A 23,826-nucleotide genomic window follows, 5' to 3' on the forward strand; every position below is an offset into this window, starting at 1 on the left:
AGTAAGATTTCCTGTTATTTAAACTAATTAAATAAACCCCATGGATGTTGAATAATATGATACCAAATAGTAGAATAACATTGTAATTGCTAGTAAGTGATATTTGAATAAGAAAATGTCAGAGGATGCTCTATTCTTTGTGTTTTTGTTAGTGGTCCACTCTGATGGTACGCGCATCTTATAGTGACGGCTGTAAATGAATCAAAACCATGGAAATGAATTCAAATGTTTATTGAACATTACTGTGCTTGGCACCTGTATGTACATTTTTTTTAATGCCTTTCTAAAGAATATTTTTGATATTTCCCTTTTTTCCACACATTTGTCTTCATGATAGATTGGCCAATAGCATTATTGCTTGGCACTTAAATACGCTTATCTACAACACACCAAAACATACTTTAATTACTCTGTTCTCCTATTGTATATTTAAAACATTTCACACAACAATTTTAAAGCGTATGGTTTTTACTTGCATTCACCATCTTATATATGCTTTTTAAAAGGTAATCCACTCAAAATTGTGAAGCCATTCCAGTCTGTGGGGAAAGGAATTGATAAGATTGTGGTGATTTCACTGTATATTCAGTGTCCCCTTGAACAGAGCCTCTCATCCAGCATGTCCACTGAGAGATGCAGGGCCAACAACTGGGCCCCTGTCGGACACACATAGTTCATCCCTCACACTGACCTGTAGGTCTTTGACTTCATCCCTCACCCTGACCTGTAGGTATTTGACTTCATCCTTCACCCTGACCTGTAGGTATTTGACTTCATCCCTCACCCTGACCTGTAGGTCTTTGACTTCATCCCTCACCCTGACCTGTAGGTATTTGACTTCATCCCTCACACTGACCTGTAGGTATTTGACTTCATCCCTCACCCTGACCTGTAGGTCTTTGACTTCATCCCTCCAGTATGTGCTGTATTATATTATGTTCACCCTTTGTCCATCCATCATCCTCCCTTCATCACCTCTGAGTGGCCAGAGGGGAAACCATATTGATCAGGCACTGTTAATATCCACAACCCAGTTCTCTCTCAATTTTGCCACAATGCTATAGAATAATGTTGCATAACTGTCCTGTTACAACTAGAGATGTGGAAGTGGAGGGGAAGTGTCTGGATCTCACGAAGCCCCTGTCACATCATGTCCGGGGCTGGATATAATCCATAGCAACAGGGCTGAGTTACTGTAGAGGCTGTCATTACTATTGCACCATAACAAATTCATGGGTTCACTCCTGAGAATCCCTGCACAGTAAGAGTATATGGGCCCCTCTCCTTCACGGATCCCTCTGTGTGTCCCCAATAATGGGGTTAGTGTTCTGAACAGTTACTGAGAGAGTCAGGTATACGGTTTCACTTTGCCTTTTTAACACTATTGTGGCAATTAAATAACAGTTTCATTCCGTTGAATAAAGCCTGTTGGGGGGAAATTCAAAACAACAAGCATCATGAGATGAAAATGCATTTTTTTTTAAAGGTTAACTTTGTACACTACCTCAGTATTACAAACGCTAAACGTAAAATGACTCAACATCAATAGCACATCTGAGATAACAGATTTATCGTAGAAGAAACATAACTTGTTGAAATAATGGGACAGCGAAAATGGGTCAGAAGTGAGATCCTAGTTTTTACACGATGTGCATAGACATTTGAGAGGAGGAGCCATACTGCCGGCCATCACAGGAGCCTGCCCCCTGCTGGCCAGTGGAGGGATTGCCGATCATGTGCATGCTGTCCATGCCACCGTTGGACAGGTACTGGCGCTCGGCAAATGCCCCGGCAGGGGAAGAGGAACACAGGAGGCCGCCCTGGGGCTTCTCGGGGCTGGTAGCCAGACGAGGGGAGGTGGGGAAGTTGTATCCATACAGGTTGTAGGGGTTGTGGAGTGAGAAGGCGTTGTAGGACCCCTGTTGCACATGGTGGTGGCCCCCACTAAACATGTGGGCGGATGAGGGGGAGGAGCCAGAGGAGGAAGAGCCAGAAGCTGAGCTAGAGCCCGCCTGCATCACATACTGCAGCTGGGAGGCCGGGAACGAGGTCAACTGACCTCCATAGGCATCCATCTTTCCGCCAGCACTTCCACTGCTGCCACTGGACAGAGAGCCATGGCTGCCCCCCTGCATTCCCGCAGCAATCAGGGAGGAAGTCCTCTGGGGCAGGAAGGATTCAGACTGCTGGGTGGAGGCCACAGTGCCCCCTGCTGCCTGGAGGCGTCCGTAGGAGCTGTCAGCCAGGCCCCCGTAGCCCTGTAGGGCCGCCATGTTGCTGCGGGCGCAGGCCGGGTACTCAGACAACCCCATGCTGCACAACTGGCTCTCCCTGCAGCCCACATTGAAGGTGTTGGGGGCCAGGTGGAAGGTAGGCGGTGAGCAGGAGGGGGACAGGAGGTGGGCTGCACCAGAAGGGGAGGGGGTTCCTGTGCTGGAGGTGGTGGGAGAGGTGCCCGTGCTTCCTCCTAAAAAACACACAGAGACACACACACAACGCAAAGACAGTGAGACAGAACCAGCGCTACAGAGTGAAACATCAACACAAACACTGGCCAACAATCACACTCTGACAATATCTCTCATTTCAGCCTTTCGCCGCCAGAATGTCTCTTTCCAGCAACTGCTGCCGTTTGATCTTAACCGGTCAAATAAGAGAGTGCTGTTTAAGACTGGTGCATAAGCATCTTAATTCACATGTATTAAAGAATTCGATATTACACTTACTTGTAAATTGCAGCTGACTTCACCACCTCGACTTGCTCAACATCTGATTTTAAGGACTAATTGCATGACCGCATTACTTCTTTTAAATTGTACTATTTATGGGATCTTAAACCCTCTCATAAATTACAGTAATTGTTTCTGAGCATAAATGTGGCTTCAGTTTGGTACATTACATGTCGGGTCAACAGAGCTCTGAGCTTGCCACTTTTCTCAAAGAATCATGCATTCATAATTTAGACATGTATGACCGTAAAAATAAAAAAACTCATCTTGGCACAGGTTAACATGCAATAAGTCAAGCTTTTGGAGTCAACCGATCGCTGTGGGATATCACTCACATATTTCTTTATTAATGAGAATTTGGGCCGCATTCACTAAAATTCCATTTGAAACCAGCAAAAGAAAAAAAAACACTGCATAACTAACTAATTCAGGATTCTCTCTTGGCCAGAGTTCTGATTCTGACTGCGCCATATGGCTTTGATAATACAGCTGTTCTGTTCAGCTCAGTTCTGCAAGTTTCTGTTGGTAAGGAGAGGAAGATATCACAGTGATGTCATGTTTTCCTTTCTGGTCGTCAGTGGTTAGAGCAGCGTTAGTGTTGCTGAGGGGAACGGTTGATTACCCCACTGGAAGGCCGTCTGGTGGAGCTAGGGGGTGGGGGAGGGGTGCTCAGTCCTTACAGCGTGCCCAAAGTTCATCAGAGGCGCGAGGACTTTAATTAACGTCTAATCGGTTTGGAGGAGTTTGTGATAACAAACAGATGTCGACACAGACAAAATACTGAGTGACGTAACGCCATCATGACCTCGGAGAAAGGAGTGCTGAAGAAATTGACTTGCTTTAAGCATCGGGGGCCTGTGATACGAGCCATGAGTAGAGACACTGGGCTGTGCTCGCTGGGGAGAGACGCATGAGACTTTCACTGATACCGCTCACGTCACAAAGCCGTCCAAAAGCCACAGGGGTCATTTAATTATTTTATTGTTAAGGTCCTGTAGAATGTGAAAAGTTCAGTACATTCCAAGTCAGGCGGACATGCCAAAAGTGATGACCAGTGATGACCAGACTGATGAAGGACATAGATAATTGATGTGTTGGGAAAGGAAAGGAAAAGGTATGCAGTGACAGTGAGAGAGTGTAGATGGGAGATTAGGACATAGTTTAAATACAGTTTTACACACCTTGCTGTTTCTGCATGTTGGTGAAGTCCTCAAACGTGAGTGTCCTCACAGGCGGTCTCCAGAACGCATAGGTCTCCATGATCGCCTCCAGACCAGTCCTGTGTGAGAGAGAGAACGAGAGACTGAAACAGTGGAAGAAGAAGAAAAGAGGGTCAGTGTGAGGGAAGGGTTGGGTACATAAAACATAACAAGGGCGGGGCAAGAGAAAGAGGAAGGAAGAGTTGTGACAGGAAAACAGATAGTCAAAAGAACAAGAGAGGCACATAGAGAAAGGAGGGAGTGTAAGTATGAGTGAGAGAGGTTGGAAAGAGAGAGGCAGAGAAGGAGAAGTGGAGTCAGACGGAGGAAACTGGAGCCATTAAAATGAGCAGGTTTTTACTGTGAACATAAATCTGGGTGACATTTCATCTTGAACACGGTTCTCCTTCCTGCGTGATTTACTCCTGTGTGCCCTGCTGAGCCCTATCCCAGGGAAACGAGGGCCTGTCCCGACCATGTTATTTTAGGGCCAGTAACTCCCGGGCCATTCCAGCTCGTTAGCGCACTACGCTAATCACACTGGCCCTGGCCATCAGTGCGCTCATTCATAGTGCTCAGGATCAAAACCCAACAAATAAGCTATGCCCTGTTTTACCTCATAAAGTAATGTGTCACCAGCCAAAATCCAATTGACGACATAATCATAATTTAATGCCTGAGATGGATCTGTATTAACATATAAATACATAGAGAACCAACTCAGTAGGTAATTGTACAATTTAGCTTGTGTAATATGTCCCTGTTTTTATTGATTTCAGATCGCTTTAATGTGGCATTACTCTGCACAGTTTAACAGTAATGGGGTAAATTACTTCCATGAGCAGAGTTAGGATATGTAAAGATAAATACATTTTCTGTCTATAAATATCCTATTCCTGCATAATCTTTTAATCTGTCGTTTTCTGCAATGAAATTCTAATGCTAGTTCATAAACCCGGCACTCTATTGTTTGAAAAATGAAAAAAAGATGTCTCAAATATCTGTGCCGAAAATGTGCTCCAGATGGGAGGGGAGCTTTCATGTGCTGAGGGTCTGGTTCAGTGTTTCCCCCGCTATATATGATAATTCAGACAGACAGACAGACAGACACACACACAGACACACAGACACACAGACACACAGACACACAGAGAGAGAGAGAGGCACACAGAAAGAGGCACACAGAGAGAGAGGCAGACAGAGAAAAGGAGGGAAAGAGAGAGAGCCCTACCCAAAACATGTGGTTCTATCTCAGATGTAATGGGGTTTTCTTGGCAGGGGAGAGAGTGACTGATTTTATATGGAGCAGCATATGGGATTAGGAGGTATCTCCAGGGGATTATTTCCATATTAAAGGCCACGTTGGAGAAAATGAAAGATTTGCGCCACACAGCATGGCGAACACTGAATCATGCTGCATTACACGGACCTCGGGTTACTGGGGAAATATATACCTGTTTCTGCCTGAATCCCGAAATCCTTTAGCAAATGGGTTGCGGTCGATCTTTAGTCTTGTTATCTGCAGGAAAGAAAAACATTACAATCAAAACACATGACATAGCGATGACCGATGTACATGTTGGAGAGGGAAAAAACGGGTCAACATAACGTTTTTTTTTATTGAAGAGGGACCTAATGAATGTATGAATGAAGAAAGAATTTCATGAAAATCTGAATTTGAGTTAATAATATTAATAATTGGTAATTTTCCATTCATAAATTGAATTGATGTTCACTTCCAGAAATGAAAATGAATTGATCCTAAGCCTGGTGAAGATAGACCCATTGAGTGGCAACATACCATTGTAGCAACAAAGAGAAAGGTGTCTGGTCTCAGACCTGTTGGTTCTGGTAGGCGGTGACAGTGGTGAAGACAGTCTCAGGGAAACTGAAGGTCTTCACTCCCTCTCCGCTGGGAACAGGCTTTGTGGGGGACAGGTCACTGCTGAAGTCCTTTCTGATCACATGGACACGAGGCTGGTACTTATGCATGGAGTGAAGGATGATCTGAAACCACAGAGAGATCGTAATGGTTACATCCTCTCTCTGTGTGTGTGTGTGTGTGTGTGTGTGTGTGTGTGTGTGTGTGTGTGTGTGTGTGTGTGTGTGTGTGTGTGTGTGTGTGTGTGTGTGTGTGTGTGTGTGTGTGTGTGTGTGTGTGTGTGTGTGTATTTATATATGTGTGTATGTGTATGTAAGTGTCTAAGCAAGTCTGAATTCATATCAGAGCTATATAATTAAGAGGAACATGAGTCCACACTTCTAATGAGAGAGGTGGTGAGGTAAGTATTTAACACCAGAGAGCAGAGCCGAGGAGTCAGGTTACGACGGCCCAGCCTTCCCTCCGGCTCTCTGTCTGCTCTTGATTACAGCCCGAGTGAGAAAGCCTCCTTGGAGCCGCAGACAACTAAGGGGGTCATTTCAAACAGAGATTTGGGAAACAGTACTGAATAACAGTGACAGTAAATGTAATTTCTAGCCAGGGCCCCCCCATCACCTTCCCCTTGCCCCCCTGCTCGGCTCACGGGACCCTGCAGTTATGACCAAGGGTTCTGAGTCCTGCCTGGGCCTGAGTCAGGTCAACCCTGCCCCCGTCACACGTACACACACTGAGCTCACAACAACACAGAGCAGCCAAGGGTATTATCTGACAGATCTCTTGTCAAAACAATACATGTTGTAATGTCCCTGACAGCCTTCTATAGCAATGCAGTGACTTCAGCGACATATTTCTATCTAATTTATGAATCACAACCAAAAGCCAATCAGCTTGAAAAATCAGCAGCACATGAAACAGATGATTAATAACCAATAGCCACCGCTGTTGATGGAGAGGTTTGATAGTAGTCGGAGGAAGAAGAGAAGAGAGATGGGTCAGATACCAGCCTATATGCGGTGAGGTTTCCCACACAGGAAGTTACAAAGTTAATTTCCTCTCGCCTCGAGGCCTCCAGGAGAACAAACGCCTTATAACGAGGCTGTGGGATAGGAAAAAGGGGCCTTGACTGACTACCCTCAAAATACTCACCCACTGCTGCATCTGTTATTACATTTGTCAGAAGAACGGAGCTGCGATAGAATCAGCTGGCCGGGTGGAAAACAGGCCCACATTGAGGACCAGGGTGTGCCAGCCTACCAGCGCCGCACTGGCATCCCTAAATCAGGACCCCAATGGAGAAATGGGTATGCACCGGCTTCTGACTGTTTCAACAACTTGGTAATCAAACCAATCTGGCCTGTAACAGCACTGAGTTCATGTCATGAGGAGATCCATCATGTGCCATAACTACACCACGACCAATTGACTTTTTCAGTATCAGTCGATTAAGGCCGAAGTAGCAAAAACAGTCTCTCTTCTTCTCTAAGAATAGTCTCATCTATACATGGGTGGGGTGAAATAAATTCCCCTGTTATAATATCAAGCACTTTGAGAAATACTGAAACAGTACACTTACTAATACATCTTTATATTAGTGTAGAAGTGTAACAGTGTTCAAGTGTACAGGTGTAACAGTGTACAGGTGTAGGAGGGAGGCAAGAGTTGGTATGTCAAGTTAAGCCGGCTCACCGGCTCACTCACATGGCCCTGGTCGTCCAGCTCATTGTTGGTGAGTTTGAGTTTGTCGAAGCTGACCACCTGCCTCATCCAGGTGTCTCCAGAGGCCAGGGAGTCTGGGTGGATGTAGACCCGCGGGGGCACGGGGGAGTCCGCGTTCCCCGCCACCATCCACTTGGAGCTGTGGTACACATACCTGGATGACACACACACAGTGACAGACGTATCAGCACCAAACCACATTTCATTTTCAGTTTTTTTCAACAGGTTTTGCATGTTATTGGGAAGCATTGAAGTCTTGGACATCATGTGTCATGTGTTTCAGATGCAAGGCTTGTTCACAATAGAGACATCAAATATCCACACACACTACATATGCTTTTAATGACATATTACCAATTAAGCTTAGTCATAACATTTTATGTTGGATTGTAAGTTACGGTACAATTTGGCTGCCCCGCCCACCATAGAGCATTCCCCTCACTGACTGGCTGACTGACTGTAGCACGAGGGGGATTCCAGTCCACTGTAGCCCCAGGCACAGCTGTTTGCCTTTAGTTCTGGCCATGTGCACAGTTGAAAGTGCTTACTTGCAACGCCTCTGCCAAAGTCATCATTCAGCGGTAAAACATGGACAAAACTCTAATTTGGCCTCTTTGTTATTACACAACCCTCTAGTCTCTCTCTCTCTCATATGCACACACACATCCTTGACCCCCCTGTACACACCTACAAACACTCTCTCCACACACACACACAGACCCGACCCCAGACCAAACACACACACAGAATGCCAGGCGTTTGTGTAATTTCCTGTTTGGAGTGCTGTTTAGGGTTAAGCTCGGTGTAGCAGGGAAAGTGTTAAGGAAGAGAGAAACCTTAGCCCCAAACAGGACTGGAAATTTGATTAGTCCCCTTTCATCTTCCATAAATCTGCCATCTGGCTCCAGCACAATCAATAAAGATCTGACTTTATGTGACACCCTTTGGACAGATGGGGGGGGTGGGGAGTATGCACGCCTCCTCATCCAACACCACACTTCCTATACACACACACACACACACACACACACACACACACACAGACCACCGACACAACATATGTATGCATGCAACTCATCAAACAGATATATACTTTTATGGACAAACAGAAATTCAGACTGACACACACTTGCCAAACCCAGACTGGAAATTGGGTTACCTTACTGACAGAGTAAATATTACTGTTACATTACCCTACAGGGTTGAGTTCATCAAGTCAAGTCTTCGTATGTAAACATGTGTTTTCGTGTGTGTGTGTGTGTGTGTGTGTGTGTGTGTGTGTGTGTGTGTGTGTGTGTGTGTGTGTGTGTGTGTGTGTGTGTGTGTGTGTGTGTGTGTGCGTGCGTGCGTGCGTGCGTGCGTGCGTGCGTGCGTGCGTGCGTGCGTGCGTGCGTGCGTGCGTGCGTGCGTGCGTGCGTGCGTGCGTGCGTGCGTGCGTGCGTGCGTGCGTGCGTTCACATATTGCGGACAGAGTCAATTTTAAGAGCTTGACATTGCTGGTCTGTGTGCGCAATGCGATTCAAACTTAAGACTTACCAACTGTCCACATAAAGGACACTTAATATATAGAGATTTAAAGAGCCCAGAATAAACAAGAAGTTCCTAAAGAGAGGCAGAGAGCCTAAGTAAAGCAAGTAACGACTGTATTTCCAGACCCCCTCTATGAGAACTATGAGACATTCCAGTGACAGCTCGGAGCTCAGTTTACAAAGCCCTGTGGTAAAGTCCCGAGCTGGGATGAAAATCCTATTTAATTTTACAAGATCTTTTGGCTTCTAAAAATCTTCCATGATATTTTGGTTCTCTGGAGCGTTCACTCTAAGGCAAATGCTTCAGTCAGTGAGAGAGCCAGGGTTCTACAGTGCTTCAATTAAAAAATGTAAATAAACAACTTGGGAAGAGAAAACATAATGTTTAACTACTGAAAATGCATTGTTAAAGTGGTTCTTCAGTGTTCCGTTCAAGAAAGCCAAGTTCTGTTTATCAAATAAAACTTAAACATAGTAAAAATGTCTGTAACAATCATATCATTAATGCATGTTATTGATATATACACTGAAGATGTACTCTGTGTTCAATGAGATAAAATAAAACAAAGGCATGGTAACCCATCCATAGCGCTGTTATAACGTTATTACAACTATGACATGTCTGTCGCTCTGACACTGCATCCTGAGATGGCCGAGATAACTTACATATATAAAACTATTATTCCACCACGGTCAAATAGGTTTACAATAAAAATATGCTTTGCCATTCACACAGTGAATAAAGCTATCAATTTGATGGTCTCACTCGAACCATAAACACATCATGATAAATACTTTTCATTCTCCTCTGGTGTCCTTCTCTGGAGCGCCAGACATTGTGTTCTATGCCAGAAATTCATTCAGATACTTTAACTGGAGATATCCATCATAAAAACCTATCCCCAAGATGGACATACAGTAAAGATCATTGTTTCAGGTTCCATTCAGATTTATGTGTATATCTGCATTTCTTATCACCATGTGAAATGATCTGTGCATGTTGGGTTTTTTTCAACCACTCTCCATCTTAAAATACACAACAACAATTTATCAATAGTAGGCTATTTCATCCAAGATGGGGGAGGAGACTAGTTTGGTTTGACTGAATTAGAACATCAATCTCAGACATGGCGAGTGTCATGTCCCATTAATGTGTTGTATTTAATGAACAGTGCCTTCAGAAAGTATTCACACACCATGACTTTTTCCAAATGTTGTTGTGTTACAGCCTGAATTTAAAATGGATAACATTGAGATGTTTTGTCACTGGCCTATGTAACCAGTGTGAAATGGCTAGCTAGTTAGCAGGGTGTGTGCTAATAGGGTTTCAATCGGTGACATCACTCGCTCTGAGACCTTGAAGTAGTGGTTCCCCTTGCTCTGCAAGGGCCGCAGCTTTTGTGGAGCGATGGGTAACGGTGCTTCGTGGGTGACTGTTGTTGATGTGTGCAGAGGGTCCCTGGTTTGAGACCAGGTAGGGGCGAGGAGAAGAACGGAAGCAAAACTCTTACACCTACACACAATACCCCAAAATGTAAAAGTGGAATACTTATTTAAGGAATTTTTACAAATGAATTTGTTAAAAAAAAAATTAAATGTCTTGAGTCAATACATGTTCAACCCATTTGTTATAGCAAGTCTAAATATGTTCAGGAGTAAAAATGTGCTTAACAAGTCACATATTAAGTTGCATGGACTCACTCTGTGTGCAATAATAGTGTTTAACGTGATTTTTTTAAACATGATTTTTGAATGACTACCTCATCTCTGACTACCTCATCTCTGTGCATCTCTCCCACATATACAATTATCTGTAAGGTTCCTCAGTCAAGCAGTGAATTTCAAACAGATTCAACCACAAAGACCAGGGAGGTTTTGCAATGGCTCGCAAAGAAGGGCACCTGTTCGTCGATGGGTCAAATTTTAAAAAGCAGACATTGAATATCCCTTTGAGCATGGTGAAGTTATTAATTACACTTTGGGTGGTATATCAATACACTCAGTCACCACAAAGATACAGGCGTCCTTCCTAACTCAGTTGCCGGAGAGGAAGGAAACTGCTCTGGGATTTCACCATGAAGCCAATGGTGACTTTAAAACAGTTACAGAGTTTAATGGCTGTGATAGGAGAAAACTGAGGATGGATCAACAACCTTGTAGTTACGCCACAATACTAACCTAATTGACAGAGTGAAAAGAAGGAAGCATGTACAGAATTAAAATATTCCAAAACATGCAACCTGTTTACAACAAGGCACTAAAGTACAGTAATACTGCAAAAATTCTGGCCTGAGTACAAAGTGTTATGTTTTGGGAAAATACAATACAATACATTACTGAGTACCACTCTCCATATTTCCAAGCATACTGGTGGCTGTATAATGTTATGGGTATGCTTGTAATCATTAAGGATGGGGAGTTTTTCAGGATAAAAATAAATGGAATGGCGCTAAGCACAGGAACAGTCCTAGAGGAAGACCTGATTCAGTCTGCTTTCCTCCAGACACTGGGAGATGAACTCATTAATCACCAGGACAATAACCTAAATCATAAGGCCAAATCTACACTGGAATTGCTTACCAAGAAGACAGTGAACAACAAGACTGAGTTGCCAAATTAAAGTTTTTACTTAAATCTACTTGAAAATCTATGGCAATACCTGAAAATGCTTGCCTAGAAATTATCACCAACCAATTCCACAGAGCTTGAAGAATTTTGAAAATAATTATGGGCAAATGTTGTATAATCCAGGTGTGGAAAGCTCTTAGAGACTTACCCAGAAAGACTCACAGTTGTAATCACTGGCAAATGTGCTTCTACAAAGTATTGACTCAGGGGTGTGAATAGTTAAGTAAGTAAATTAGATATTTCTGTATTTCATTTTCAATAAATGAGTTACAATTTCTAAAAACATGTTTTCACTTTGTCATTGTAGGGTATTGTGTGTAGATGGGTTTCATCCATTTTGAATTCAGGCTGTAAAACAACTAAAAGTCAAGGTGTATTAATACTTTCTGAAGACACTGTATGTGTACATCACTGTGGATACATCATTGTACGCACCCATCTGAATGGGGAAGTTAGGAAATTAGTTGGGAAGTTAGGAAATGTTTGGAAGCGCTAAGAAGTGTGAGCATACCTTAAGAAGATAGGAGCATACCTGTATCTCTTATTGTCCACAGGAACAATGTCCATGGCTATGTAATACTGCTGATGGGGGTCCAGACCCACAATCTTTACTCTCATTGCAGGGAACATCCGCCTATGAGAGGACAGAGAGAGGGAGAGAGAGAGAGTGTGTGATATTAGCAAACTAGCTTGCAAAGTTTAATATTGGATTATGAGTATCAGCAATAAAAAGGGGAAAAGAAACCCTGCACCATGCAGACATTAAGTATAATTAATTAGGTATAATGTCACTTGAAATACATTCTAGTGCACCACTGGGCAAATCACTGAGAATATTCACAACACCCAAGAGAGAGACAAGGTTTGAAGTTAGACCAATGTTTTGCCAGTCATATGAGGTCATTTTCACCCCTCATCCCATCATAACAGGGCCTAGATGCACAACTTTATGATAATTCATTAAAATGTCTCTCAAAGTTCCATGTCTTCGTTAAATAAATATTATTCTGATTTCAGAAAGTAGGTCATTTCATCATCAAAGAAGATTGAAACTGTCTTAATGCACGAGCTGGCAACAAACTCACTCTTCCTTGACAATGTGTACCCAATCATGAGAAGTTTTTTTGTTGTTATTCGACACAAATCAAACCAGGAAAATACGTTTAGAACGCAAACAGACGCCATATTAAAAGCAGGACTGCATACACAGAGACATTTACAAGTTAATTCCTCGTTGTACACTTCAAAAGCAGCATTTTTATTTCATTTAAACGCCATACATCTTTTCCCTCATAATGAGAAAAGAGGGCTGTTTTCTTACTTCCTTCCTCCTCTGAATTTATAGGCTTATTATTAGCAGAGCCATGAAATACACGCAGCCAGTCCTGTAAACTCTAGGCCTACTGCATTGAAACAGGGACTGATTCTATTCATGGGGCGATTAACAACGTAAATCTGATTCATGAATATCCTAAAAACAACGTTGATCGTATGCTTAGGTAAATCTGATTTACGGGTAAACTGTCAAATTAGCGTACATATATTATTAACATAAGAGCAAACCGGAAAATACAACTTTACAACTTCACAGTACAACTTTAGAATATTATGCAATTTGATATTGGCCCAGGCCTACCAAAAGAAAATTCAACACGCAAACAACGTGGTCCTTAACATTTCTCCATAAAAACATGTAGACTAATTGGCCAGCTTCAAATAAATTAAGTTCGACAAAAATAATCAGTGAATATCTAGTTTAACAAAATGGAAAGCATTTTCAAATGAGAAGGGAAATATGCGCATCCATATGTTAGGCCATAGAACATTCCGCTCTGCCCTCGCTCTCCTCTGATGCATGTTACATAGTCAGAGGAATTATCATATGTTTAATAAATGTGATTAATATCATCATATTTTTGTTGTTAAAATTAATATCGTACTATCTTCTGTTGTTAAAAGTAGTAGGTCTATATTAGCCTATACTAGCCTAGACTAGATGGGGACAAATCTAAGGGTTTGATGCTGATGTTTTTACTGGGCCTCTATTTCTCCTTAATTGACATTAAATGGTAGCCTAACACATAAGTAATATGTCTGATCCATTAAAAAAATGAAATCTATATATATGTATTTTGTTTAAAATATTTTTTATTAAACACACACAAGAATGGTGTATAAACAGGTATACAATTCTTATCTAAACATAAAAGAGCATACAGGAACAACAAGACCCAGAGTTCTGGGTGCAGAACAAATAATACAAAACATGACATACAAAACAAAGACATGTAGAAAGAAAGAGGGTAGATGCGCCCCCCCCCCCCTCCTCTGAACTCAAAACAGGGTGCTGAAATGGCCTTAATTAAAGGAGTAGGTCATTATTTTAGAACTTGATGTTAGATGGTTCCTCACCCTGAAAATAAGAGAAACTGTAATCCATGGTTCAGTTATCGTTAAACCACTACAAACTTCAGCTAACTTTAGCCACCACAAGCTAACAATCAATGGAAGTGATGGGGGCATGTGAGCATGTTTTTTTTTATGGCCAAATCACCTTTAAGAAACATCAAACCAAACATGGAGTTGAGTTTAATTGATTTCAGGTGATTTGGACATTTTTTTAAATTAAACATACTCAGATTCTCCATCACTTCCATTGATTGGTGGCTTGTGGTGGCTAAGGTTAGCTGAAGTTTGCAGTGGTAGTTCAAAGAAAACTGAACTGTAAAATCAAGTGGCCTTTGAAACTAAAGTCAGTTATGCCTAGGTTAGATAAACCTCTTCACCTTCTATCTGCAAATACCCTAATATCTGCAAATACCCTAATAAACAAATATGTAAATAGGTTAATGTATTACAAACTATAGACCTACAGAGGAACATTCTTTCCCAATGTTTTTCATTTGTTTGAAGGAGGGAATAGTTATACCCTGGACCGCTTTATTTTTAGGCTTACTTTGTGAATAAGTGGACTTCATAAATTTCCTTGACGGCAAAAAAAAAAAATCAAGCAATAAGTTTCCTTCTCATATTGCTTGATCATAAAATTCAAAATGGACGGGAAATACATGGCCTTCCCGGTGAGAGCGCGCAGGGGAAAGGTCTTACTGAGAACAGTGTAGGTTTAGTTATATGCTCGGTTTAGGTTGTAATTGCTACCCAAAAGGGCAAGAAAAACGAAAACATGTTTCAAAGAGATGAATTGGAAACAGTTATTTTCTGCTCCGGCTATTCTCTGACATCAGCCATGGAATACCCTCACACTTCATGTATGGCCTGTGATTGGAGCGGCCCTCGCACGTCCGGAGCCCTTTCCCCCATGTGCAACACATTAGCACCCCTCAAAAACAGGGTTAATTCCCATAGAGGACGGGCATCTTCTGCGCAAAACTAGGCTCGGTGTGCGTGTGTCTGTGTGCGTGTGCGTGCGTGGAAAATGTAGCAATTATAATCAATTTTGCACAGAACTTCATAAACAATTTTGCGTCATCAGAGGCAATGCACCTAGTCGTAAAACCTATAGAAAACTAGGTCATATGCCTAGTCTATCCTATAGTAGGCCAACACAGAACATGTGTTCAGCGCAGCCTATTCCTAGAAGGAAATATAATATCAGATGAGTCCCTTAATAAATCATAAATATGCAGCAGTTGCTTTACCTCCCCGCTTTAGTGATGATCATCTCCGTGCCAATTTCATGGAAGCGCTTCCAGAGGTCTGCGCACTGCAGCTCCACCTGAATATCCTCCATGGAGGCTGCGGGAGACGGCTCGCAGGCCGCCGGGGCCAGATCCGCGGGTGAGCCGAAGGAGCACGACGTCCTCTCCGCCAAACCCTCACCGTCTGATCCCGGGCTCGCCTCCGAATCTGTGGAGATTATCAAGATTATGAAAATACAGCCAGAAGTAGAGCCGGGGCTTTAGGAAAATTGGCGTTGAGTATTGACCTGTTTTTTATGGTCTCTGGTATTGCCCGTTGAGGCCAAATCACCTGCAAGCATGAACTCAAAGAAAGCACCAAAACTGGAGAAAATTGAAATCTGACTAAAACTATTCCACTTACGTTTGAAATGTCATAAAGTATCCAGGGGTATATACAAAAAAGCACAAGGATAAAGCATGCATCAAACGAAATGGGTATTTTTACATGAAAAAAAACGCCCACGAACAAAATAAAAAAATATGAAAAATGAACCCAATTGAATGCCACGCCACAGTCAATGAGAGCATAAAAATATAAAGTATGACTAACAGACTCATGCCCATATGAATTTAAGACGTATTATTCAAATAAACATACTCACGAACTGCACACTTTAATTCATATTACGATGTATATAGTCTTATGTCATATATTAATTACTACGCCATATGAAAAGGATCCACGACAAAGTTATAACAAAGTTCTTATATTTTTTCCCATGAAATCTCTAATAGAGGCAACACAATAACATCAATGAAAATGGCAAAAGAAGTGTAACCTACATAAACAACATGAATTGACAAAATTTCCCAGATTAACTGTTCCAGATCTTAGTTTCCATATAAAGGGTTCCAAAAGGGTTCCAAAATGGCTCTTTGGCTGTCCCCATAGGAAATCCATTTTTTGGTTCCAGGTAGAGTTCTATACAGTCTACTGTAAAGTTATGCATTCTATTTCTTATTAATGTACTGTCTCCTTTGTTTGTGCCAATATCAATTCAAATCAAACCAAATTTGATTAGTCACATGCGCTGAATACAACAGGTGTGGGTAGACCTTACAGTGAAATGCTTACTTACGAGCCCCTAACCAACAATGCAGTTTTAAAAAATAAGGATAAGAATAAGAGATAAAAGTAACAAGTAATTAAAGAGTAGATAGTCTGGGTAGTCATTTGACTAGATGTTCAGGAGTCTTACGGCTTGGGGGTAGAAGCTGTTTAGAAGCCTCTTGGATCTAGACTTGGCACTCCGGTACCGCTTGCCGTGCGGTAGCAGAGAGAACCGTCTATGACTAGGGAGTCTGGAGTCTTTGACAATTTTTAGGCCCTTCCTCTGACACCGCCTGGTATAGAAGTCCTGGATGGCAGGAAGCTTGTCCCCAGTGATGTACTGGGCCGTTCACACTACCCTCTGTAGTGCCTTGTGGTCGGAGGCCGAGCAGTTGCCATACCAGGCAGTGATGTAACCAGGATGCTCTCGATGGTGCAGCTGTAGAACCTTTTGAGGATCTGAGGGCCCATGTCAAATCTTTTCAGTCTCCTGAGGGGGAATAGGTTTTGGTGTGCCCTCTTCACGACTGTCTTAGTGTGCTTTGGACCATGTTAGTTTGTTGGTGATGTGGACACCAAGGAACTTGAAGCTCTCAAACTGCTCCATTGTAGCCCCATCGATGAGAATGGGGGCATGCTTGGTCCTTATTTTCCTGTAGTCCACAATCATCTCCTTTGTCTTGATCACGTTGAGGGAGAGTTGTTGTCCTGGCGCCACACGGCCAGGTCTCTGACCTCCTCCCCATAGGCGATCTCGTCGTTGTCTGTGATCAGGCCAACCACTGTTGCGTCATCGGCAAATTGAATGATGATGTTGGAGTCGTGTCTGGTCGTGCAGTCATGAGTGAACAGGGAGTACAGGAGGGGACTGAGCACGCACCCCTGAGGGGCCCCTGTGTTGACGATCAGTGTGGCGGATGTGTTGTTACCTACCCTTACCACCTGGGGAAAACCTGGTCAGAAAGTCCAGGATCCAGTTGCAGAGGGAGGTGTTTAGTCCCAGGGATGTAATATTGTATTATTTATTGAGAGCCCTGACATGAGTAGGTTTCTTTGGAAGGACACACCAGGTAAGCAGGGTTATGCAGATGCAGGACTGCTAAAGACTGGAGTGTGGCCCAGGACTAACCACCAAGTGATCACCAGTACCAAAACAAGAGACAAGAGCATTGAGTGGACGAGAGGGAGGGAGATAGAAAGAGATTGGGGGGGTGAGAGGGAGAGAGAGAGAGGGATTAGTGAGAGAGAGGGGGTGAGAGAGAGGGATTAGTGAGAGAGAGAGAGAGAGAGAGAGAGAGAGAGAGAGAGAGAGAGAGAGAGAGAGGAAGAAAGAGAGCGAGAGAGAGGTGCAGAGAAAAGGAGTGAGATATTTAAGGGAAAGACTTTTCGTCATCCACTTGAGAGATCCTTTCAGCGTATTGGCGGTGATGATCCTCTCTCTCTCACACCACGTGTGAGCCGAAGAACAAGGCTGACAGAGTGACTGTTGATTTGGCCCATACAGCCCCACAGCCATCAGCCACACAGCAGGAGAGGCCAAACCAGATATCTGTGCCTGCTCAGAGCAACCATGACAGCCTGGTTGCTGCTGTCATCTCAGGCCTTTGCTGTCATCAAGCTGCACTGTGTACGTCTACCAGCCCTCAATGAGTCACCACGTTGTCCCTCATATGTCACCAGACCAGTCCCTGTCCACCACAGTTATCCCACTGTCCCCCTACTCACTGACAGCCTGCTCTGTCTCACCCACTATAACCAGTCAGTACAGCTGAGCAACACAAGTGAGAGAAACGACACACATCTATCCCACATTACACAGGATATTGCTGGGTAAAAAGAAACATATCGTGAGAGAAATGGGGAGACAATGAATGAGATGTAGTGAGAGGAAGAGAGGAACAAATACATATATTTAAGGAAGTAGCACCTCGCTGCAGCTAATAGAGAGAAAGGTAGAAGCAGAGTCAGAAATCTGGCGCTAACCTCAACTGCATGATTAATGCAGACCAACTACAATCATAGACAGTTGTCCAATAAAGACTGCACCAGACTCTACTAAACTATGGAGAACAGCACTCACTTTTTCAAAACCCTATAAACTAACTTGTGGTTAGGCACAGAGAAATCAACTTGTGTTGAACCTCATTGGACAGAGAACATTGATTTTCCCTGTACATCTACCAAGTTTGAAAAAAAATAACAATAATGATGTCTTCGGTTTGTCACAACAAGAAGACTAGATAGTTTGAATGTGAATTATAACACTTTTATAACACAAAGAATATTATGGATTTTAGCTTCTTATTCTCACACACAAACTCAATCACTATGTAATGATCTAATTTGGAAAAAAGCATGTTAAGAAACTAACAAATGTGTGTGTGACTATTGAATTGGAACAATGGACTATTCAAAGAGTATGACTGATCTGGTCATTGGTGATCATTACACACTTGCCTTACAAGGTAAAGTCCTTCCTATGGAAACAGGTTTATGAATAGAAGATGCATTTAATACAGTTGTAACAGAGTGGGTAAGTAGCAATCTACCAACCATGAAATTGAAGAGTAACCCAATCCACAAGAAGCAGAACCACCTGTTTCTGCCTGAATTTAATTCAGACCCATGTTAGGGAGAGGCAATAAAATACAGATTTAACCATTTTAATAGCGCACACATATGTTGTCTTACATTTGGGCTTTTCTTCTCAGAGGCAGAATTGTTACATTTGAGTCTCTAATGAAGAAAATGGTTCTGGGATAATCAGTACCAAGTGACAATTTATATTTACATTTACATTTAAGTCATTTAGCAGACGCTCTTATCCAGAGCGACTTACAAATTGGTGCATTCACCTTATGCAGTATATAATATATTGTTATACAGAATATGAAAACATATTTAAACCACAGAGTTAAATGAAGTACGGACAGAATAAACACAAAATCACAAATATATGGTTTAAAATAAAGATTCAACAGTTCAGTGACAGTAGCCTATGCCTGTCTCTTAAGATCCAGTGTCACCCCATATACTGTAAAAATACAAATACAAGTCTAAATTATTATCCATAATATCATTACCGATTCCCTGTGTGAGACATAGATGCTATACAAACCATTTAGTAATAGGCCAGTAATAGGCTTTCTTTAAGAGTGAGATTAAAGGCAATCTGCAATATGTTATATATATGTATTTGTAAATCCACAATGACAGTACTCTGTCTTATTATTACAGGTTTTGTATGTTCTCTCTTCCACACACCTGACAGTGCTGATATTTACATTTCAGGCAAGTCATTTAATATTGATAATAGTCCTTGCTTTGGAGGGGAAATTCTGCAGACAGGCCTACATGTGCTTATCTGAAACTAAGGTCATGTTTGTCATACATGTTGGTTCTCTGGGAAAACACATTGGGATTCATTCAGTTTAAGCTATTGTGTGGTGTTCTCACTATTTTTATATATTCTTCCAAGACGTGTCTTTCAATAAGAATGTTATATGACCATGTCGGTTTGAAAGCTTCACATGGAGGCAAAATCATTAAGTAAAAAGCCTAAACCGCACAAACTGACCACAGAGACGAGCTGTTTTCAATGATGGCTGGTCTACGCGTCAATTGGAGGCTAGTCGAGGCTGGATACTCTCACACACTGCCTGCAACGCTGCCAGGAATCTGGCTCATAATGACATGGAGTTCATCGAGACAACGTGACTTTTCAATTAACGACGACTCCAACTGGAACAGCTCATGTGAAACCGTGGAGGATATATAAGCTGTATTTGACTGACTGGCTCGCTGTCCAATTGTCAATGGTAGTACCGATACCCTGCATCTCAGCTGTGAACTAATTTAGTTCGGTTCTCCTCATTTGTGAGGCATCCACCAAATGCCCAACGCTTGGCGGCTGGCGTATTTCAGTCAGCAACCTCTGTGCGCGGGGGTCCAGTCATTTTGCGGAAGGCTTCTCGACCATGCAGCTTGACCAGGCCTCAACAATGTATTGTAAAATTAAAAATAAATATGTAGATCATAAAGCCATGCACGTGACGCTAAATTAGTCTACAGTGATTTTAATGAACCAAATAATATATATATATGGGCATATAGCCTGTAATGCAAAACGTTTTAGACCATTTTAGATCATTAATGCAGGCCTACATATTCGAGAAAAAGCAGGAGGGACTTCGCCTTTTGTCTATAGGCTACAATACCTATTGTGAATCCAGTTGTAATGGGGATTGTTGGTTTACGTGTCTGTTGAAATTCAATGTAGGCTATAGCTGAGACGATATCTATCAATTTATATTAGGCCTACGATTCATATCTGAGGCCAGAGGAGGTTAGAATAGGCCAGGGTATGGAGTATCTTCATCGTCATGTAGTTAATAAAGCAAGGATACTCGAGCTCTAAGCCTCAAGATTGTGTCATTGTTGTCTGCTTTTGACATCAGTCTCTCCGATAAGATCAATTCAATCCTGCCCCAAATCCCACAAAACGTAAAAAATACGATACATTTGTGACATATAAAAGTTTTTCATACAGATTTAGCTGTCTTCGTTAATAATTTAGAACATTCTAGCATTTAAAATAATAGATAGGCCTATCCTAACTTGAATATAATGTGACATGCGCACTGTAGGCCTAGGCCTGCAATAACTTCGACCTATTGAAAATCCTGATAGGCTAAGCTACTTTCTTTTGCTTATTACAACATTTCCAACAAATAAAAAACGATAAAGATTTTGAAAAGATTTTGAGAATTGCGATTTGTGGATATGAAATGTTTTGACAGTAATAAAACGCCTACGTGATTCATAGCAGGCCATTAAAATTAGGCTGGGCATTTCAATTTTGGGATTTAGGCATACAAAATTCATAATCATCCATTTTAATTAAATATACATTGATGTCCCAAGTCTGTTTTAAGCTATTCTGTATACCCACCATTGCTCATATAGGTGAGTGCTACTTGGAGATTGAGGCCCGAGTCTCTACATAATCGCCGTTTTTCCTATAGCGAATACACTGTAAAAATAAATATATTTAAAACGTTACAAAATAATATTATGGCTCAAGAATTGACCGAAAGCTGTGTTGATGTTTTCCTTAGACTTAAAGTAATCCACTGAACACATTTTGAGTAGGCCTATAGGTCAAACGCAGACGGGGGTTGCGTGTCCTTCGTTTCATATAGCGAAATAGTTTATATTATTGGACAAATAAACCAATACAACATAATAACACAAATTGTTTAAACGTACGTTTCATTGGGCTATTGTTTCCCAAATATGAACAATTATGGCGTCAGACTAGGTCTGTATATGCTGCACGAAATTGGAATAGAAAATACACACAGGCTAACCATGTGCAAACAACACACACACTCTCTTCACACACATTGTCTTATATTATATTTGGACTCACCATTTTTTTTGTATAAAAACCCCAGATTTGGCTTATTTCTACGATATCTTGTATGCAAAAATGCATGATTTGCATTGAACCACATAAACTACACTAATTCGTGTAACCTTGCTGCTAATGTAGGCCTATCTCATCTCTGCCAAATATCTCTCTCAATTCAAGACCATCTTAATATGTAAATATTAATTATAATTGATCATGTCTCCACTGGCGTCACCTGTATGGCCAATTGTATTGTATCAATAGAGACCCTCTGGTCACACACTGGTTGAATCAACGTTGATTGCACGTCATTTCAATGAAATGACATTGAACCAACGTGTAATAGACGTTGAATTGATGTCTGTGCTCAGTGGGAAGGCACACGTGAAATAGATTTTACCCAGCTAGGCCTAATAGAGAGGAGGCACTGGCCTCACATGCGACCTGTATGTTGTACCAATATGTAGTCATTTGTAAAACAATGGTAAAACAACTTTTAAGGTAACCATTTACGTTATGAATGAATATAGTAGCGCAATAAGAAAATTAACCGTGACCTTCCACGAGAGGCTACTACGTTTTCTGCGTGCTTCTACTGACATGCCAATTAATTTGTTAAAGCAATGGTTCTTATACAAAATCAATACTTTGTGGTTAACTTCTTTGATAATTTACACAATGTTAATACACCACTATTAGGCCACCGGTATATAGTTATGTTAAACTACAAACATATATTATTTACGGGCACTATTAGCCTACAGTAGTAGTCTACTATATTATTCCACATTAGTTATCTGAGGAAAAAGAATGACTCGTAAACTTTGAGATGGTGATGAAATGGTTGCCTTTTCTGTATTCCTCTTTTCCGTGAGATATAATCCGTAGTTTTGTGATGGAAGCATAACAATATTCAACAACCCCAAAATATGAAGTAATGGTGGTTACGCACTGACCGGGGTCGATATCTAGACAATGTGCAGGGTCGTCGCCGTCTCCTAATTGTCCGTTGGTGGCGAGGCTCTCCATAGACAACTCCAGCTCCTTTTCCTCCCAGGCGCGGAGCTTTCTCTTCTTGTTTGACCCGATCAGGGCTTCCACCGAAAAGGCGTGCGCTCTCGAGCTCAGAGCAGCGGCAGATCGCCTCCTGTCACTCATTTCTCCCAAGGCAAATCCACAAGAGGGAAAACAAAAACTCCGTCCAAGCAGTGAGCACAAGGAAAATGCGCACGTCAATGTTTACAACAGTGCAAAGAGTCGACAATGACGAAAGTAATCCAAAAACTATGACTATAAATTATGTTTCAAACCTCTAACGATATGATATGCCATCTCTACGGCGCGTTTGATTGCTCGAAACTAATGTTATCTATCGCTTTTGTCTCTCCGTCCTGCTTTTCTGCCTCTTCCTTCTTCTCTTTTTGTCCTTCTCCCCGCTCTCTGATTGATACTCACTTCTGGATAACTTTTTTTCCGAAGCGTTAAGTGCAACCCTCTCGCTCACTGTCAAACCTCGCGCGTCCAATGAGAAGCCTAGAAAGAGAGAGAGCCAAAATGTGTCAACCAATTGCAGATGAGAGAAAGAACAACTCCTGGAAGAGGAATCCGAAACTGGACTCTCGTAACTGACCATCCAACACTAAATCAACATCGTCAGGGATTTATGGAAAAAAAATAGTACTACATTTATTTGATAAATATCATTCAGAACGTATCATAACCTACTGCACGAGTAGGGCTTTATTTAATTTAAAATTTAGCAGATTTAATTAAGTTGTGTTAGAGCTTCATGAACAGCTGAAAATCAGAGCGAGCTCAAAGACCATGACAGGTGGCCTGGTCAGAAGCAATATTATTTGTTTGAGGGGAGAATATAGAAGATAATATGTATCCTTACCAAGTTATTGAAACGTTGTATCTATAGCTGTGCACTGTGTACTAGAAGACACTGAAAACAAGGCTTTGATAAGTTTTATTT

The 23,826-nt window shown here is 41.9% G+C and overlaps 1 protein-coding gene across 4 annotated transcripts; it reads right to left on the bottom strand.

The window, feature by feature from the left end:
- Positions 1-216: 216 nt before the first annotated feature.
- On the bottom strand, positions 217-23,310 carry LOC118371540 (T-box transcription factor TBX15-like). Of its 4 annotated transcripts, none has more exons than XM_035757007.2 (8): positions 22,805-23,310; positions 15,343-15,550; positions 12,216-12,317; positions 7,497-7,680; positions 5,768-5,935; positions 5,383-5,447; positions 3,911-4,032; positions 217-2,467 (listed from the first exon to the last, which is right to left on the bottom strand). In XM_035757007.2, exons 1-8 carry the CDS (start codon positions 23,004-23,006, stop codon positions 1,641-1,643), a joined length of 1,878 nt encoding a protein of 625 aa, XP_035612900.1. In that variant the 5' UTR covers positions 23,007-23,310; the 3' UTR covers positions 217-1,640. The 4 variants fall into 4 exon arrangements, with proteins under 4 accessions (XP_035612900.1, XP_035612903.1, XP_035612901.1 ...); XM_035757010.2 differs by having other exon boundaries at positions 3,911-4,008; positions 7,509-7,680; positions 22,805-23,309; XM_035757008.2 differs by having other exon boundaries at positions 7,509-7,680; positions 22,805-23,309.
- Between the last annotated feature and the right edge of the window lie 516 nt (positions 23,311-23,826).

This window comes from Oncorhynchus keta, chromosome 34 (assembly GCF_023373465.1).
Source record: "Oncorhynchus keta strain PuntledgeMale-10-30-2019 chromosome 34, Oket_V2, whole genome shotgun sequence".
Classification (NCBI taxonomy): Eukaryota; Metazoa; Chordata; class Actinopteri; order Salmoniformes; family Salmonidae; genus Oncorhynchus; species Oncorhynchus keta.

Coding starts and splice junctions, on each gene's coding strand:
- LOC118371540 (XM_035757007.2), bottom strand. CDS start 23,006: ATGAGTGACAGGAGGCGATCTGCCGCTGCTCTGAGCTCGAGAGCGCAC. Junction 5,448..5,767: donor CCGCCTACCAGAACCAACAG/GTCTGAGACCAG, acceptor TCTTTCCTGCAG/ATAACAAGACTAAAGATCGA. Junction 2,468..3,910: donor CAACATGCAGAAACAGCAAG/GTGTGTAAAACT, acceptor TGTGTTTTTTAG/GAGGAAGCACGGGCACCTCT.